Consider the following 19,493-nt stretch of genomic DNA (forward strand, 5'->3'; position numbering starts at 1 on the left):
GAGCTTACTCTAGATAAAATACTATGTATTTCAGACTCAAAATGTGGAAAGATTTGAGAGCCTTAAGGATGGAAAGAATCCCCAAAGTTTCAAGGGTTAATCTTTAAACTGTACAAATAGGCTGGAAAAGGGGGGGAAAAGAAAAAGAAAAAAAAAAAAGGAATATGCAGTTAGAAAGCAGCAGGATTTAAAATGTGGCAATAAGATGATCTCTAGACAAACATTGGGTGGGACTTGCAAACTCCTGCTCAGAAATGGCAAAGAAAAACGTGCTAAAAGATTTGCAAAGCTGAAAACTGCAAAGCTAAGGCATTCCGGAATTAGCTTACCTATGCCAGATTTCAAGGCTTTTTTCCGAAGTAGTAGTACATGCTCTCAGTGAAGAGGTAGCAGTCTCTCTCATCACTGTGGGCTAAGTGCTTTTCTCCCTGTGTCAACATCCTGCAAAGAGTTGAACTATTTTTACTGAAACTTTAAAATAAACCTGATAGATATTGAGGTGAAATTTCCTTACCAGACAGGTAAAGTTGTAGGTAAACAAGGCAGGATCTTGTAATAGGATGCTTCTGGCCATCCTAAGACAGTTATCTACACTGTCAGTAGTGAAAACTCTGTGTAATACTTGTTTTGAAGTTTGCAAGATGCCAGGAATGAATACTTCCACTTGCGTTTAAAATTGCCACCTCAAAACTGCTGCTAAATTTTCCTGTGGCTGTTAGGTGTCTATTAAGAGTTTTCAAAATAATTACTCTGAGAGCCCTATCTGCCTGCTCTTTGTCTCAATATTGAAAGAAATTCTAGTTTTCCCTTGCTGTTGCCTTACTTTATGCATCCGAGAATTCTTCACTAGGGGCAAAATAACTTGCAGTGTTGGAGCAAGCTATGCCTGTGCATTTCGGCTCTTAAATTTTTGAGATAGTATGTTTCTCTGTCAGATTCAGTCAAAAGCAATTAGCAAGGAAAAACAGCTGTTAATAGCAACAGCTTGAATAGTCTGGGTGTTTTGTCTTCCTGATGAATTGTAGTATCTACTGGCCCACTGAATATTTATATATTTATTTGCTTTGGATAATAGTTTTGTTCTGCGTAGTCTACCTGAATTTGTGCTTCTGTTAATCTTCAAAGCCCAGCCCTGACTATGCAATGGTACTTCTTAATTTTGACTCTTAACAGCAGTTTCTGCTTAGACAGCCACTAGGAAATGTTCAGTTTATAAAAAATATTGTTAAAATTCCCTAGACCTGTGAAGGGAATAATTGTTTAGTAGCAGTTTTAAAAGACCAGCCTTTTTTAAGGAAGTGCAGCAGAAGTCGTCCAGGGCCAGTGTATGGGAAGAGGTTGTTTAACTGGATGTGGTAGCAGGAGAATTCATCCAGTTGTGATATTCCAGCTCAGAGGTATCTCTATTGAATCCACATTGTTCCACTGTTGGCATCAGATACAGTTATATGTTGGGTTGTTTCCTCTGGATATGGTCCATATGTGTAATAAAAATGCCTTTATTCCAAACATAAAGGAATCTGCTAATTTCTAACATGGCTTCTTTTCTTCTTAGCCATCACAGTTGCAGGCACATACTCCCGCCAGCCAGCAAACTCCCCCAATTCCACCATATGCATCACCACGCTCGCCACCGGTCCAACCTCATACGCCTGTGACAATCTCTCTGGGAACCACACCATCCCTGCAGAACAATCAGCCTGTTGAGTTTAATCATGCCATCAACTATGTCAACAAGATCAAGAATCGGTTCCAAGGACAGCCAGACATCTACAAAGCCTTCCTGGAGATCCTCCATACATACCAGGTGAGTGTTAACAAGGCAGATTTGAGTATAGGTATGGTTATTTCCCTTTCTTTGCCATGGGAGCCAACTGTGCCTGTCCAAGACTTGCATTTGGGTCTTCTGCTGGATTAACATTGGCTAGCAAGCTAAACAGAGTTCTTACAAATTAGAAGATTATGTAGCAGCATGCAATAATAGGTTTCAGTCCATCGTCTTTATTTGCAAGGGTCTGAAATGCCTTTTTAAAAATCATATTTGGCGTTTTCCTGTGAGTGTGGGTCAGGAAGAGACAACATGGCAGGACTACTATGTTAAAAGTAAAGAAACTCCTTCCTTGATCAGTGTCCTACTAGTCCAGGGCCAGCTGGGCAATTAGTATATATTTATAGTATATATATGTATTTAGTGTATTTGTAAGAATCATACTATTAGTTATATATTATTAATATAGTATGATTCTTATATGTAAGATGCTGAGACCTTTGCTGTTTCAATTCTTTATATCAGTGAGAAATAGAAAATACATAATTTTTGGTTTTCTTTGTCACTTAAATAGTTTGTGTGTCCTTTCTTCTGATGCTTCTCCTCTTTCCTATGACAGAAAGAGCAGCGTAATGCCAAGGAGGCAGGAGGTAACTACACGCCGGCTTTGACAGAGCAGGAGGTGTACGCGCAGGTGGCTCGCCTCTTCAAGAACCAGGAGGATCTGCTCTCGGAGTTCGGGCAGTTCCTGCCTGATGCCAACAGCTCTGTGGTGAGTCTTCTTGGAGATAGACTGGAACTGAAATACCTAGTGGAAAACTGTCCTGTATGTAGCCAGAGTTCAGAAAATTATGCTTTTGCTGTTTGTTTCTTGGGGGGAGTGGGGGGGTGGTTGAGTGATCTTTTACTGAGTGTGGGAATGGGGTCAGGGTGATAGACTGTGTTTTCTGGCCATAACTTGTCTTTTAAATACAGTCCCTTAGCCTAAAAGGGCTGTTCCAAGACTGCAATAACTGCGGTAAAATACATTGGTCATCTAGAGCTAGGAGGAGCAGGCATATTTTTTTGCCTGGATGCATGGAACTCAGCTCTAATGGTCTTATGGGTTTGTCTCTAAATAAGCTGTTAAGTAAGACAACTGCAGAGAAAGTGGAATCGGTAAGAAATGATCACGGTGGCACTGTGAAGAAGCCACAGCTCAACAACAAACAGCAAAGACCCAACCAGAATGGCTGTCAGATCCGACGGCACTCAGGAACTGGAGCAACCCCTCCGGTGAAGGTAAGAGCGTGTGCTGCTCTGCTCGTTCAGCAGCCCTGTTTTTCCCAGGAGGCTGTGGCAGAGCGGGATGCGTTGTACAAGTCTGTGTGATTTTTTTGCAGCACGGGCTGCAGCTTGAGAAAACAAACTAATGTGTGTTTTTAAAGGAAGCTTTTTGAATTCCTTGTTTCTAAGCACAAGGCTTTGTCTCTGATTTTCACAAACTTACGGTGTTATCTGTACCTGAGAGTGGTAATAGTTACTTTACTGGCTTGGGAGAAATATGGTTTTCCCCACTTTATTAGGATGCTGCAGAACACGTGGGAGTAGTTTTATTGGTTAATAAAACAGTGTTTGGTGATGAGGGGGAGATGTGGGGTGTGGAGCCAAAAGTCTCAGTAAAGTCACAATATAAGTTTGTCTAAAATTTGTAGCTGTGTTTCTAAGGCATGTGGGAAGATAAGCTGAGGGAAAGCAAGCTGTGCCCGAAAGCTTCATTATAGTAGAACTTGGAGCAGATGCAGTGGAATCCTGTTTGCGCATCTTTCCTATGATAAACCTTAAAATACAGTGATGAATGATTATTCTCTTGGCAGAGTTTGCCCTTTTCAAATGACATATGTTTTGAGAGAGCAAGGCTTTATTAAGTTTTTATTTTTATTTTTTTTTTTACTTTTATTAAGTATTTATTAAGTGTAATAAAAATGGTCTTGTGGCCAGGTGGTTTAGTGTTTGTGCATTAGGGACAAGTTCACCTGCTTTATTTGAAGGTGGTGTATCTTGCTTTGTGATGAAAAGCATTAGCACACATAACTGTATCATTTAAATCCAGTGATTTACTTCCCCTTCTGCCCTTTCTCCTCCTCTTCAAATAAAGGGCAGCAAAATAAAACAAATTTTGGAGGCAGCTTTTGGCCTTTCTAAGGATGTGGAGTGCAGTGCTGGTATGGGGAAAACAAAGGGTCTTGCAGTCGAATGCAAGAAATAAAAAGGAATACAACAATTTTAGGGAGGTGTAAGACTTAAAAGAACTGGGTGAGTGATAGGAAGAAAACAGATTTATTTTGATAATTCTGCAGACTAGTCAGAAAAATGAGATACTCTACAACCAGTGACTTTCAATCAGCTACTTACAGAAAAGGATGCAACAGTGTATTAACAATATTTGGAGTTCTGTGCTACTGATTAACCTTTAATAGATTAACTTGTGACACCTACATGCAAGTTTCTTTCAAAAAAAGCCACTTTTCTTTTATTTGAAAGCAAATGGTGCAGTCAGGAAGCTGAAACCCTTGTGTGATAGATAATCAAAATACAGCAACTTGCTCTGCTGAACAGCCCTTTTTTTTTTTTCTTCCTTGCCTTTCTGTTTTTTGTTAACAGAAGAAACCGAAGCTGCTTGGTTTAAAAGACCAGTCTTTGGCAGAAGCCAGCAAACATGGTGTGGGGACAGAATCTCTCTTCTTTGAGAAGGTGAGAAGTGAGATTCAGAGAAAGCCGTCTCGCGTCATTGATTTATGTTCTTAGCATGTATACATCCGGATTTTTATCACAGTGAAGTTTGTGATATATATACCACCCTGATAACATTTGTCAGCTTGACCTCAGATGTATCGTGTGACCTCTAAGTCAGATCTATTGAATTTTTTAAAAGGCTAGTGATCTTTTTTTCGTGGATATTTGTGTCTTTTCCCCAAAGGTCATTTCTCCAGTTTTTCACCTGCTGCTGATGCAGTTTATTTGCAGGAATGGGAATTTTTTCCTGTAACACACACTCCAACTTTTCTTCACCGTTATGAAATCCCTGTACAACCGATGATGTGCATGGCATGTCTTGCTGTGTTGGCACAGCTTGCTGTACCCATCCGCAAGCAGCTGCCTGCAGTGTGGGAGCTCAGTTTACAAAGCCGCTGATTCATGTTGACATTGGGGTTTTTTGGTTGGGGGTTTGTGTTTTTTTTTTTTGTTTTGTTTTGTTTCCCTGAGAGATGAATCTAATTAATTGCACAGTTGTTACCTGTTGCTGGTTTACTGCACAGAACAAATGAAGGATATGTGGGATGTTTCCAAGTGGTACCTTGGTGTCTTCCCTAAGATGTCCATACATTTCCTTATGGCTCAGAGGGGAGTATATAGTGAATGTAAACAAGCCTTTTAAGTAATATTCATGTGTCGATGAAAGTCTTGGTTGCTCCCTGATGATGTGGTGCGTTTTGCAGCATGCTGTAGACCAGCTAATGGTAACTGGGAACCAATCTATTGCTCAGAGGATGTGTAGGTGTTAACATGAGTAAACCTAGAAATCCCTGCTGTAGAATTATAACTGTAGTGACGAATATCTTAATGATGATAGATCTCAGTCTGATGTGTAGATGCTAACTGTTCTCGTGGGAAAGGTAATAGTGTTGGGATGAATTGTTCGGTTTCCTCGTATTGTGAAGATAAGGGTTACAGAAGCTGGCTTATCTGTGATAACCCAAGCTGTAAAACGCAGACAGAGGCTGGAGCGATATTACTCAGGGCACAGGTCTCTTACCCCTGCTCCCTCCTTGCAATATTCTCTGGTGTTTAAAGGCAACCTGGGTGGGTTTGTGGTGCTGCAGTTATAACTGATGTCCACGATTTCAGCATTTTGTAATCCAGGTGTTAGGGTGTTCTTTGAGGGATTTAATTCTTCACTTGGAACTCCTTTCTTTAGAGTAATGCACCAGGTGCTGATGTTGCAGGGCATACCCAGCACAGAGATGGCTCATGTCGCTATCTGTTTGTCTGGCCCTGTGTACGGGATGAGTTACCCTCTGTTCAACTCGCTTAAATACTTGCGTTCTCATTCCACATGTAACCTCCGTGTATCAGTGGGAAGCACAGTGTTGAATCCAGGTCTCTTGGACAGCAGTACCCTACACAGCTTGATCTCACCCTGACAGAAACTGTTTTCCTCTTTTGTTCTCTCTATAAGGTCCGCAAAGCTCTGCGTAGCACAGAAGCATACGAAAACTTCCTTCGCTGCCTGGTTATTTTCAACCAGGAGGTGATCTCCCGTGCTGAGCTTGTGCAGCTCGTTTCTCCATTCCTGGGGTAAGTGGAGCCTGTTTCCTTACATGAGATGAGAAGTTTAATCCACTTAGTCCGTTTCTGTTGCAAAGCCAGGAAAGAAACACTAACCTTTGTGGCCATTCAGGGGGATGCATCTCGTGTTGTTGCGTGGCACAGAGGAGGAGGAGTGCCGCTCTGGGAGCCGGGTGGTGGTTTCCTGGGCCACAAAGTACATCTGAGATGAAGTCCCCCTCCGCCGCCCACTTTCTCTGCTGTTGGTTGGCTCAACTTTTATCTGGATAGCCTGCCACTACTTAATTGTCCACTAAAGGACTGCACGAGTTGCTTCTGTGGCAGTGCATTCTCTGATCTACTATTTCCTCCAGCTCAGCCTCAGTGTCACAAATGTTATGTGGTAAGGTGCCACGCGCTGTTGTATGGGCAGGAAGATACTGGTGATTCTTGGAAGTCCTTCAGTGGCTAATACTGTGCAGGTGCCATGTGCTTTAGGCTTTTGGACTTTTCCTTTATTGGAGCAGGACGATAAGTGCCGTGCTGCAGTTTTCCTTCCAACTTCATGCTCTTCTGCACTGCCCTTTTCTATTCCTTATCCGAGGCGAGGTGAGAGAGGGATTCCTAGCTATGTCTTGGCAGGCAGGCAGCATTCAAGAGCAGTGCTGGTACTGCTTGCTGTGTTTCTTCCTTTTTCAGAAGAGCAAACAGAATTATTTAGCAGCATGTTATTGCAGTCTCTTGCTCTGGAATCATGGATTATTTCACTCAAGAAAAGATTGGCTGTCTAATTACATAGGAAATGTCCCCTAAAAAAGAGTGCTGATACAAACTCACTAAAATTTAAAAAAAAAACAAAAAGCAGCTGCATTCTGTCCTGTAGCCAAAAATAATGAGGAGTACTATAGTTTAAACAGAAATTATGACTTCCATAATTGCCAGTAGTGTACAGAACAACTCTGTATTAATCAGCTAAAACCAACCGATATCTTCTCATCAACTTTGGGCAGCAAGATTGATGTTCCTTCTTCCTGTGAATTGAGTTCCTGGTTCTGAGGGAGGAGGCAATAGCAATGTAAATTGGGTTCAGGACCCCATTACACAAGCCACAGTGCAAAGAAACTGCCCCAGGGAGATTCCACTCCTTCTGTACCTCCACCAGAATTAGTCAGGCATCAGCAGGATGCTACCTTTAGCTAGGAAATGTGAAGTATTCAACCAAAAATTTGTGGATTTCTCTCGTCTACCATCTGTGCTCCTAGCTATATGGGTGAATATCTGTATTGGGAAAGGTATAATATAGTTTTCTTATTCTGGAGTTGGACATTATCTTCTGTCATGTAATGAAAAAGCAATAAATGAGCAGTGATTCAATTAGCCTCAATAACAGGCTCAATTCCTCATATTGCTGGAGCTTTGCATGAGATAAGGAGTTGGACAGATGCACTATTTTAGACTAATAAATTCTTCAGAAAACTTTTCTCTACAAGCAGGCAAACTTGGGCCCTGCAGGCAAAGGCTTCTTCGCAATTTGTGCTGGTCTCTGTAGTCTGGGGAGACGGCACTGGTTGAGGCAATTGCTCAGCACTGAAACCTTTTGCCATGTAGTTACAGAATCGCTTTTCAGTTTCTTCTTGCTGCTTTTGGAAAGGAAAGGTGTGTTTTAAGGTTAAGAACATTGGCAAACAACTAGGGATCTGGCCTGAGTTCACTATGAGGGTAGTGTGGGAGACCTAGATGTGACTGCAATGGGTGCTGCCCCTGCAGTGAAAGCTGTGGCTGCTGTTCTTTACTTGTCTTGTGGGGACTGTACCCACGAGGCATGTGAAGGATGTATTGGTGCTTGTCTGTGTATCCTTGGCAATATGGGAGGATAATACTAAAGCACCTTAGTTGTACTGAGGGAGCAATCCACCACCTGATCAACAAGCAGGTACTTGCTTCCTGTTTGATCGGGCTCTGTGGAAGTGGGATTGAGCAGGGAGGGTCCTCTCGCCAGACTGATAATTCAGAGGGTCGTCTTGGACACAGTCTGTCTGTAGCAATCAGTTCTAGCCTCAGCATCACAGCTCAGCAGTGTTTGATTTCTACTTAGCTAGTTTTTCACTTCATTCATTTTATTTTTAGGAAATTCCCAGAATTGTTCACTTGGTTTAAAAACTTTCTGGGGTATAAAGAGTCTGTTCACATGGAGACATATCCAAAGGAACGGGCTACGGAGGGGATTGCCATGGAGATAGACTATGCCTCCTGTAAAAGACTGGGCTCCAGCTACCGAGCCTTACCCAAGAGCTACCAGCAGCCCAAGTGCACGGGGCGGACTCCACTGTGTAAAGAGGTAAGATGCTCTTGGATGGGAATTGCATGGCAGAGGAAGGCTATTCCTGGCCTTCTCGGAGGGATGGAGCAAGGACGAGCGGAACAGAAGAACAGGATGCAGACTTTATTTTGTATCCCTGCGCTATGCTGAAAAGGTTTCCGGGGGTGTCAGGGCACGTCCACTCTCATGCGGCAGAGTTGTGCTGCTGCCTGTGCCCCAGAACTGGTGCTGGGCATGGAGCTGGGGCCAGGCAGCTGCCTGTTGTGGTGGATTTGGTTAGCACTGATCCGGCATGGAGCCATGCTGCTCCTGCACCCAGGCATGTGCAGGCATACCGTCCTGGCTCAGGATCATCGCGGTACGTGTCGGAGCCCAAGGTGAGCACACCCTGAGGTGTTCCTCATGGCAAGTGAACATTTGGCACTCCTGCAAACATCTGGACCATGTTCAGAAGCTATTGCACAGGGCGAGGCGTCAGTCTAGGAATGGGTTTTGCTGGAAGCTGGCTGGGAGATGCGATACCCACGTGGCTTTGATGGTTGGCATCAGCTCTTCTCCAGTGGTGCTTGTGAAAGGGTTGCATGAAGCGTTGCGGGGCAGCTGGAAAAAAACCCCACCAAATAGTTGTGATGTTTAACTAATTAACTAAAATGTAGGGGCATTAGATACCTATGATGTTTTACGTAGTATAACATGTGAAAAGAACGTTAAGATTACAAACTTAAAAACTCTGAGTAGGAAATGGCAGAACTAGTTTTCTGCACGGTCTTAATATGATCTTGGGGATCTTTTACAAGGCAGTACATAATTCAGGATTATTGCTACCTTTTTAACCAAATTCCTACTTAGTCTGCTTTCAGAGTTGTCTCTAGTTCAGTCTTAAAAGAAAATCACATTTTCTGTAGACAGATTTCTCCCACATATCTTTCACATGCTTCTTCCTTTTTACCTGAAATGCTAAGAAAACCTCTTGTCTTCAGAAATGGTGCATTGCTTCGGGAAATTGGCTCCCCACAGGGAAACAGACTTCTTGGTCAAGAGTCAAAGCTGGTCTCCCAACAAAGTCCTGCAGGATCAGATGTACTCATTGAGTCCTTTAATGAGTTGTAATAACCTTTTGATCAAAGTAGGAATGGTACTGGCTGATCCTGTTCCTTCACTGGTGTTGAAGATAATCTTTTGGAAGTGAGTGAGCAGGAATCTTGCTGAAGGCCAGTTAATAAACACGCCACTTAAGAGCATTCACTGGAGGAGGGGAGAGCCCCAGAAATCCCTTCCCTGAGTGACTGTAGTCAGCAGTGGCACCCGCAGCAAATAGTGAGGAGATTGCTATTTGGGAACATAACGGGTTTTGTGTTCTTACGCTCCTTGAGAGATGAGGAGGACGAATGTGGGTGACCAAGTCATGCAGTTAGCGGTGGTGATATGTGTTCAGCTGAAGTGGTGGCAAGATAGTGAAAACAACCTGAGCAAGAGACAATTGTAAGGTTTTTTTAACCTAAGTCCTGACATGTCTCTCAAAAGTGTCTTGTGTGATGCAGTTACAAACTTTTCTTCCTGTGAGAATCTAATGACTCAGTTGTTCAGGCTTCAGGTTTATGAAAACTGGGCCTGACTTTCAAGACTGCCTGCCAAAATCCTTGTTTCTTTGCCTTTGGCCTGTTTGAGGTTTTTTTGAACGTTCTGTTCCTGTTTTGGAGGTGGTGAAAGCTGCAGGTGCTCAGCTGCTTTGTCAGGAAAGGTGTTGCTGGGGTATGGATTTATATTCCCAATTAGCCTTATTTGGAGGTAGAAACCACATACTATCTAATAGTCATGTCTGATGTGATAACCACCCAGGGTTGTCGATGGTGAATCACACACATGATTTACCAGCTGGTTGCAGTTGACTAATCCAAAGTAACAGAAAAGCTCCTTTCACCTTTCTTTTTCTCTTCCCTTGCAAGTTTTTTCTCACAGCTCCAGCTAATGAATTTTTCAGACTGCCTGGATGTTTGATTTCTGGCTGTTTGGAGTTACCCCGTGAATGCTGGTCTTTGGAAGGGGCATACAATTTTTGCAACTGGGGAATTATATCCTTCCATCAGAAGGCTGGGCTCAGCCAGATGAGTCTGACTCCCTCAAAGACTGACCGTGAGTCTTGTCTCCCCCTGTCTCCCTCAAAGGTTTTGAATGACACCTGGGTCTCCTTCCCGTCTTGGTCCGAAGACTCCACATTTGTGAGTTCCAAGAAGACGCAATACGAAGAGCACATCTACAGGTGTGAGGATGAGCGTTTCGAGGTAAATTGTTTTTCCTTGATTCACGTCTCGGAAGCTTGGGGTTTTGTGAACAGTTAATTATCTTGATATAATTATACCTTTAATACTACTGCTTAGAATCTGGTTTTATTGTGTCTGTCACCTGTTTTTTTGCATAACATCTTGCATTCTCTTAATGCAAGACGCAGAGGCTGCATAACAACCTCTCGCTCCAAGCTATCACCCCTGCCCCTCACTTTTTGTGCAGAGCTCTTTGTTTGCACTGCTCCAGATGAAATTGTTCAATGGCCAGCATATAATCGATGCATCTTTTCTGTTCTTGTTGCCCACGTAGCACACGAGAACATGCATTCCCCTGTAATAATCTGAAAAGCGATACGTTCAGGATGTTAAATGATTGACATTTTGACTTGAAATGGAAGTTAGCTTGGCAATTACCTGAATACGCTCAGATTCAGCATGTCCTTTTGTAGAGTAACTGTCAATTGTGTTCTGTTCCCAGGTGGAAAATGTAATTTCCTAACAGTGTCGTTCTGGTAGCCTTTAAATTCTTATGCAGTATTATCTAGGTAGCAGAGAAAATATAATTGGATTATTTTAGAGCAGCCGAACATGGAAGCCACTGCTTGAGAACATCTTGTTAAACATGCATGGCTTCTTGTTTCATGTCACTTAAATGTTAGCCTCTATGAAGTATCATGTTTTATCTGTTCAACAATGGCTAACACACCGTTCACTTCAGCTGGATGTTGTCTTGGAGACCAACCTGGCAACGATCCGCGTCCTTGAGGCAATCCAAAAGAAACTCTCGCGCTTGTCTGCTGAGGAGCAGGCCAAATTCCGGCTGGACAACACTCTGGGTGGCACTTCAGAGGTGATCCACCGCAAGGCTCTCCAGAGGATATATGCTGACAAAGCAGCTGACATCATTGATGGACTTCGGAAGAACCCATCCGTGGCTGTTCCCATTGTACTGAAAAGGTACTGACTGCTCTAGCACCCTGCCTCGGGGGCTCTACCAAAGGATAATGCACCATACGTGATCTAGATTTATGTAAAAGTAGCTAATTTCTGCCCCTAAAGGGTGTGGCCTCCACAAGGCTGTAATTTAAGAAGTGCATTTTATGTTCTAGTCAGTTGCTGTATTTCATAATAATCGCCTAGGAAGAGGGAATTACCCTTCTGAAACAAAAACCTTACCAGCTCATCTAGAGGGCTGTAGAGCTTTTTAAACCTTATTTCTTCCCCCGTGTCAGCATCGTGTGTAAGGTGAGGAAACTGTATTGTGTGGATTGATCCAGAGCTAAATTTGATCCCTTTCCAAATCCCACAGCTGTATGTGTGACCGTGGGCTCAGATTGCGGTGGCTGTGGTACGCTCAGATTCCCAGTCCGGTTTCTGTTGTCAACCTCCCCTTCCTCGGTCAAGAAAAGGGAGTGGATCCTGCAGCTCCTTGAGGAAGCTCAAGGAGATGTGTAAGGAGGGGATACTCTTCCCCAGATGCTTCCCATCTCTGTCACTCCTGTGTCTCAGGGCTCTGAGAGCTGGGGGTAACAGCCTTACCCAGGATACCTGCAAGGTCACAGCTTCCCCACCCTGCTGCAAGGACACTTTTCCTGTGAGCTGGGTCTTGAGCTGCATCAGGTGCTTTGCTTGAGATAGTGAGTTGAGGTTCAGGAGTCCATTCCCAGGAAGCTCAGGTTGCTACAAGGCCGTCACGTTGTTAATCATCCAAATGAAGCTACTCCTTTTCAGCAGCTGGAGCTACACAACTTTCTGGGGATTTCTGAGAGAGCTGGGCCAGCTCTTGTGGCTTTCCCATCCCTTCAGCCTCTCTCCCTGCTGCAGACAGTGGGGCTACTCCTTTTCAGCAGCTGGAGCTACACAACTTTCTGGGGATTTCCGAGAGAGCTGGGCCAGCTCTTGTGGCTCTCCCATCCCTTCAGCCCTTCTCCCTGCTGCAGACAGTGGGGCTAGAGGGACACTAAACCCTCTAGCTGTCCTGGCATGCCATGGGAGAAAGCACAAGCCTTCAAGCTACTTTGTTTCTGAGCTGTGTTGCTTAGACATGAAAGAAGTCCAGAGGGGTTTATTCAGAAGAGTGTGTGCAGGGTGCCCCTCCTGTAAAGCCCCATTCTGTGGGACGGCTTTTGTTTATGCCCATTTCGTAAGGAGTTCAGTGCTTCGCAGCGCTGGCTGGGAACCACAGGCCTAGGTTTTCCTCATACGCTCAGAGTGGGACCTTTATGTCTCTTAGCTCACCCTTGTTTTCTTGATCCAAGGTTAAAAATGAAAGAGGAAGAGTGGCGAGAAGCCCAGAGAGGATTTAATAAAGTCTGGCGAGAGCAGAATGAGAAGTATTACCTGAAATCCTTGGACCACCAGGGCATCAACTTCAAGCAGAATGATACCAAGGTCCTGAGGTCAAAGAGTCTCCTCAATGAGATTGAAAGCATCTATGATGAGGTAAGACGGTCACCAATCGTTTCCTTCCCTCAAGCTTATGTAGTTTGCAAGTGCAGTTTCAGTTCCTGTTCCTCACCACTTGATGAGGGAGGAATTCTGTGCCGCTGGCAGAGCTTTTGGAAAGGCTCTGGGGTGGAGAGAAGTGTTTGGGACTAATTTTTATGCTGTGTTTCTCATTTGCAGAGGCAAGAGCAGGCTTCAGAAGACAATGCTGGAGTCCCCACAGGCCCACACCTATCACTAGCCTATGAAGACAAGCAGATTCTGGAAGACGCTGCCTCTCTCATCATCCACCACGTGAAGCGGCAGACAGGAATCCAGAAAGAGGACAAGTACAAAATCAAGCAGATCATGTATCACTTCATTCCAGACCTGCTGTTTGCTCAGCGAGGTGAACTCTCAGATGTGGAAGAGGAGGAAGAGGAGGAAATGGATGTGGACGAAGCTACCGGGGCTGCAAAAAAGCACAATGGTGTTGGGGGCAGTCCTCCCAAAACCAAGCTGATGTTCAACAACACAACAGCCCAGAAGCTGCGGGGCATGGATGAGGTCTACAATCTCTTCTACGTGAACAGCAACTGGTACATATTCATGCGGCTGCATCAGATCCTGTGCTTGCGGCTGCTGAGGATCTGCACCCAGGCTGAGCGGCAGATCGAAGAGGAGACACGGGAAAGGGAGTGGGAGAGGGAAGTGCTGGGCATAAAGCGAGACAAGAGCGACAGTCCTGCCATCCAGCTGCGACTGAAGGAGCCTAGTGAGTGACTTCTGGTGGGAGGCTGGGGAAGAAAGATGCTTCTATTCGTAGTGTGTTGACAAGGGCTTACTTGGTGTCTTCAGGCATGTTACAGCAGTGACCCTTTAAAACGGGACGATCTCTCTTATTATCGCTGGCCATCACTGAATTGAGGGAGGAGATGAGAAGGTGTGGGGTATGTGGGACTCGAATGGCAGAATGGTAGTATGCGGCAGTTATTTCATAAGAGCTTTCGTTTTACACTTGCATATCTAAAGTATCCTTGAGTTCCCTAACTAAAAGCTTTTTAAAAAGTCTTTCAGAAATAAAGACCTCATGGAGGAGGCTAAATCTAGAAAGCAAGAGGTTATGAAAGTACCTGTGGCTATATGTCTATAAAAGACCAACTTAAGTCTATTCCAGTAACTTTTCAGCTTGACTGCATAGTCTGAGGACCAAAACTCAAAGCAACCCTTCCTGGTATGTTCATCTCTCCCATTCTCTGTTGTTGCAGTGGACATCGATGTTGAGGATTATTACCCGGCCTTCCTGGACATGGTGCGCAATCTCCTGGATGGGAACATGGACTCGTCGCAGTACGAGGACTCCTTGCGTGAAATGTTCACGATTCACGCCTATATTGCCTTTACCATGGACAAGCTGATCCAGAGCATTGTTCGACAGGTGATTGCCAGCAAAAGCTGGAGGGTGGATGGTTCAGGGTAGAGAAAGCAGCCGGGTTGTTTGCTGCGGTGAGAGCCCAGGCCCACATTGGAGGGGGAGTGTTGTATGCCTAAATGGGGAATTTCAGGGGTGAGCAGGTAAGTTCTGGCTTTTTTTAACCCAGCTCTAACACTGATGTAAAGAAATGCGATAAAAGGTAATTTCTGATGTGTTTAAAGTATTGAGAATATCCTCTCTCTGCATATAGAGTTCTCCCTTTGTCTTGCAGAAGTTTTAGGATATAAGTATTCAACTTCAAAGTGTCTCCAGAGCTAATCTTGCTTTCACTTTGAAAAAAAGAATTAAATAGCATTTAAATAATTTCTTTCCTTTTCACTAGTGTTGTAGGAGCAGTACATGCCTTTTCTAAAAAGCTTTGTCTCTTTTATCTGGCTGTTTAAGTAGCTCATTTTGGCTGTTAAACTCAAGTCCTTTTATTGAGCTGGTAGGAAGAGTGTGTGACCAAGGGAAAAATTCTTCATGTGCCTTTTTGTAGTGTAAAGAACAAAAACAGACACAAGGGGCTGGAAGTGGAATGGCTTGAAAAGCCTTTCCTCTTTCAGAAGAGTAGAGCTGTTTTTCAGAAGCTCTGTACTTCAGTCCAGAGATTAACTGAATTCAAAAGACAGTCGAGCGACTTTTGATTTTTAAACTTGTACAAAACAAGGATTTCATACTAAATCTCCCACCCTTCTCCTCAGGCACAGCAGCAGCGCCTTGCTGTGGAGGGGTTATACTATGTCATGGTGCTCTAGCCCTTCCTCCCCTGCGGCTGATCAAGATATTCACTGCCCGTAGGTTTTCTCTGAGTGGCTATACTTTGCCACCTGCTAATTTTTTTGAAGATACTGTGGGGTTTTTTTACATAGCTGCAGAGATCATCTGCAAGTGGAAGAAGCTACTAAAAATGTAGCCTTAAACTTATGCTTTTTCAGCTTTTTTTTTTTTTTTTTGGTCTTGGGCTTAAACCCATGGTTACACCTTTGTTTCTTTCTGTTCTGTGCTGATGGGCATGCAGCAGACTCCCTGATGAACACCTTTCCCATGTTCTTCCTTTTTGCAGCTCCAGCACATAGTAAGCGATGAGATATGTGTGCAGGTAACAGACCTCTACCTGTCAGAGAATAACAACGGAGCAACAGGAGGTCTTCTCGCTTCGCAGTCTTCTCGTACTCTTCTGGAGGTCGCGTACCAACGCAAAGCTGAGCAGCTCATGTCAGAGGAGAACTGTTTCAAGGTAAAGCCAGGCTGCGAAGCATGGTGTAAAAGCAGCAAGCAGTGAGGGGGATGCCTTTTAAGAAGGGAGAGGCACCAGTCCTTTAAAAAAGGAGTCTTTTTTAGGTACCCAAGAGCCCTGAGGACTTTCTGTAGCTCTGAAAGTTGAAAGGAAAGTTTTGGTGGCGTGTCCCCAGCTTTTGGCACGTAGGGTGATGCTTCTATAAAGGGCCCCTCAGAGATTGAGATTTCAAGGAGAAATATATTTCCTGGAACAACAGTGAATGAACGTCTTTAGGTTGCATCATGTTGACTGCTTTGCTGTCACCAGTTTTAATTTGTTAGCTCAAACTCTCCCATTTCTCTTGTGTATCAGTCTTTGTCGACTATGGGGAGATCTGCTAATACTGACTGGGCATTAAATCATTGCTGACTGCATACATTGCTAAATAAACCTGGTGCACTGTGCTAATCAAATCCATGCTTCCTTTGCCTAAGATGCAGGAAGTGGTCAGGCCCTTTCTGAGCAAGTAAAGTACTTTGGATAAAAGCCTGTGTGTATAATCTCTCTTCCCTTGCCCTCAAACTTATTTTGGGGGCTCAGGAAGGACCCACTCCACTCCAAACACAACAACAAAAAGAAAGATTTTCAAAAAGCTTTACAATTCTTCTGTTCCTCAAAGATTGTGCAATTTGGCTACTGTTTTCCCTTTGCTGTCAGGCATGTGGGAAGCACAGGTTTTTTTCCCTTAAAACTATGCTAACTTGCTTCATTCTCACTTTGCCGCAGTGAGAAGTGAAGATTGTTTCTTCTATTTGAAACATCTTACTGAAATCCCTTCTACCTTTTCTTTATAGCTGATGTTCATTCAGAGCAGAGGTCAAGTTCAGTTAACCATTGAACTGCTGGACACAGAAGAGGAAAACTCTGATGACCCTGTAGAAGCAGAGGTAAGAGCAGCTTGTCCAGAGAGCTGACTGTGATGGTCAAGGGTGCACTGGACAAGGGTGTCCAGTTGACTGTTGTTGTGGTCCATTAGCACAAGATAAAGAAACATCAAGGACACGCTGTAGAGCTTTCAGTGATATGAGTAGGCAAATCCTTCTTGGTTTATTTTGTATTAGAAAATCCTCAAAACCATATAGAGAAACATACCTGCCCTTTTGGGGATAAGATGCACAGGGCCTTCAAAAGTGACCTTGTGTTCATCCATATAACTTCCAGCTTAGCTTCCTTAACCATCTCATGTTGTTTGGTGAGAGGGCAGTGGCTGATCTGTGCTCTGTACTCATTTCCAGCGCTGGTCGGACTACGTGGAGCGGTATGTCAACTCCGATTCTACCTCCCCTGAGCTCCGGGAGCACCTGGCCCAGAAACCGGTCTTCCTGCCAAGGTGAGTGGCCAGGCTGTGCTGTGAACCCTACCCAATGGGCTGCATCTGGCCATAGAGGACAGAGCGACTGCGCTCCATCACAGTGCTGGATGGTCAGTCTCCCCTGTATTTTAATGCTACGACAGAAGCCATTACCCAGGCAGTGTGGCATAGAGGTACAGTGCTGCTGTTCATCCTAAAAGTCTGTGGGTCCACCCCAGGCTCCTGCTCTCCCATGACAGAGATAGCATGGTCCACAGGTGGCAGAGAGGGCGAGGGCTGGTGAATTGCCAGATTGGGTTTTTTGGCAGTCCTGCCTTGGCTTATAGTAACCCTCTACCTGAAAACAGCGGGTGCCATGTTGGGGCTTTTCTTGAGCAGGGAGTTGATTGCACAATAGCTGTAATTTCAGAAATAAGATAAACCCAATGGTCTGACTTGTTGCAGGCATCTGAGCCTGAGTGACTGCAACAGGCAGTTGTGCTCCAAGCTGTTTGCCAGGCTTTTGAGGAGCCAGCACAGATCCACCAGCTATGTCCAGCCTAGTTGTGCTAGAGGGTGAGCACTAATTCCAAGAGGGGTTTTCTGGTTTGCAGGAATCTGAGGCGGATCCGTAAGTGTCAGCGTGGTCGGGAGCAGCAGGAGAAGGAAGGGAAGGAGGGAAACAGTAAGAAGTCCATGGAGAACGTGGAGAGCTTGGACAAGCTGGAGTGTAAATTCAAACTGAACTCCTATAAGATGGTGTACGTGATCAAATCGGAGGATTACATGTACAGGAGGACTGCTCTGCTGCGAGCTCAGCAGGTAGGAGCAAGCGGAAGGACTGGGGTTGGCAGCTGGTGTTTCCTGGGGCCCCCTGCTCCCAAAGGTCAGATGGGGAGAGTCAGATGAAACGTCCTTGGGGATCCCAATCAGTAACATTTAGCAGTCTTTGTGTTGCCAGGAGCATGGTGTGCTATTTTGTCTTCCCAAGGCACTAAAGATCTTCTGAATATTCCGAAGATGTAATCTTTTCTTCTTCCACCTCTAACTGTCATCGTCCTCCCACCTCTCCTCCCTTCTCTCCAGAGAGTTTTATTATGGTAGGGCAGTGGTTTTGACTGTAAGCTCTCAAATTTCCTCCAGGAGGTACTTTCCCATGGGTGGTGTTCCCCCTGTTTTAGGGAAGACCTGTCTTCTGCATGTTCTTGTGGTGATGTGTGAGAGTACCTGTTCTTCCAGGGCTTCCCCAAAGAGGAATCAATCAGAGTGCAGAGCATCAAATGCCTTCTGTCCCTGTGGATCCCTCTGGGTACCATCCCCTCATCTTTTCCTGTCCCCACAGTCACAGAGAGCGGGAGTCCTCAGGTCGTTCCTGCACAGCAGAGCATGGCCCACATGCGCAGCAGCTCTGGAGAAGCTGGTTTTGTGGCAAGGGTGGGAGCGGTGAGGTCACCCATACAGAAAAATCCGCATGGGTATTTTTCCAGGGCTTGGAAGTCCCGAACCCAAGGGTCTGCGACATCTCACATCTAGCAGTCAATGCTTATGATTGACGATTTAAATTGGAATTTGACTGTTTAAAGTTACTCAAACTTGCTTTTGGTTCTCTGTGCCAAAAGTAACTGTTGGGGCAGGGGGAGGAGGAGGTGACTGGGATAGGTGGGGAGGCAGGAGAGCGGAGATACAGGAGGGGAATGAAGTGTCAGCTCTCCAGCTGTTCTTGAGCTATAAAGGTTGGGGTTTATTCAAGATGAAAACAGCATGTGACTCCAGATCAGCCAAATTCAGAAGGGTTCAGTTGGAGAAAGCTGATTTGGTCTTCTGAACGCTTTGATACTCAGTTACTTATGGGAGTATTTCCATCCAACAGAGGAAACCAGGGAGCTTTAACAGCAAACTCCAGTTCTAGTCTGGCTATTTAGACTTGAGGTTTGAAATACTTCACTATAATTTTATTATAATCTGTTTGAAACAATGTTAAGCAGAATGCCATTGCATAGAATGTGGGGGGAAAAAAAAGTGAAACCTGCCAGATTCAGGCAAAAGTTACTGACTTAAGCAACTAGAAGCAGAGGTACACGAGAGGCTCTGTCAGCAGTAGTCTCTTCTGTAGCTGCAGAGATTGTTTTCGGTTTATTTAATTATTTGCTTTTCTGAGCAAACTACTGATCACTGAGAAAATTCACTGGGAGATGAGGGAGTGGGAGAGGTGCATGCTGCTTCCTGCCTAGTAAATCATCCTTCACAGCTCCATTTTAGTCATGTATTTGGACTTATAAAACAACTACTTACCATCTCTTCCTTGCTAATGAAATACGAACAATGGTTTTATTTCACTAGT

General features: G+C 44.5%; 1 protein-coding gene across 1 annotated transcript in view; it reads left to right on the forward strand.

Annotated features, from left to right (window-relative positions):
* The window catches only part of SIN3A (SIN3 transcription regulator family member A), a 34,314-nt gene that overhangs the window by 13,202 nt on the left and 1,619 nt on the right, over positions 1–19,493 (forward strand). Inside the window, exons 6-20 of the mRNA XM_075713767.1 lie at positions 1,556–1,807; positions 2,388–2,540; positions 2,891–3,049; positions 4,412–4,501; positions 5,988–6,106; positions 8,204–8,414; positions 10,562–10,678; positions 11,400–11,638; positions 12,940–13,123; positions 13,307–13,880; positions 14,374–14,543; positions 15,646–15,819; positions 16,656–16,748; positions 17,097–17,191; positions 17,767–17,974. Of these exons, the coding sequence (XP_075569882.1) occupies positions 1,556–1,807; positions 2,388–2,540; positions 2,891–3,049; positions 4,412–4,501; positions 5,988–6,106; positions 8,204–8,414; positions 10,562–10,678; positions 11,400–11,638; positions 12,940–13,123; positions 13,307–13,880; positions 14,374–14,543; positions 15,646–15,819; positions 16,656–16,748; positions 17,097–17,191; positions 17,767–17,974 (2,838 nt within the window). The remainder of the gene's footprint in view (positions 1–1,555; positions 1,808–2,387; positions 2,541–2,890; positions 3,050–4,411; positions 4,502–5,987; positions 6,107–8,203; positions 8,415–10,561; positions 10,679–11,399; positions 11,639–12,939; positions 13,124–13,306; positions 13,881–14,373; positions 14,544–15,645; positions 15,820–16,655; positions 16,749–17,096; positions 17,192–17,766; positions 17,975–19,493) is intronic.

The sequence above is a fragment of the Pelecanus crispus genome, chromosome 7 (genome assembly GCF_030463565.1).
Source record: "Pelecanus crispus isolate bPelCri1 chromosome 7, bPelCri1.pri, whole genome shotgun sequence".
Taxonomy (NCBI): Eukaryota; Metazoa; Chordata; class Aves; order Pelecaniformes; family Pelecanidae; genus Pelecanus; species Pelecanus crispus.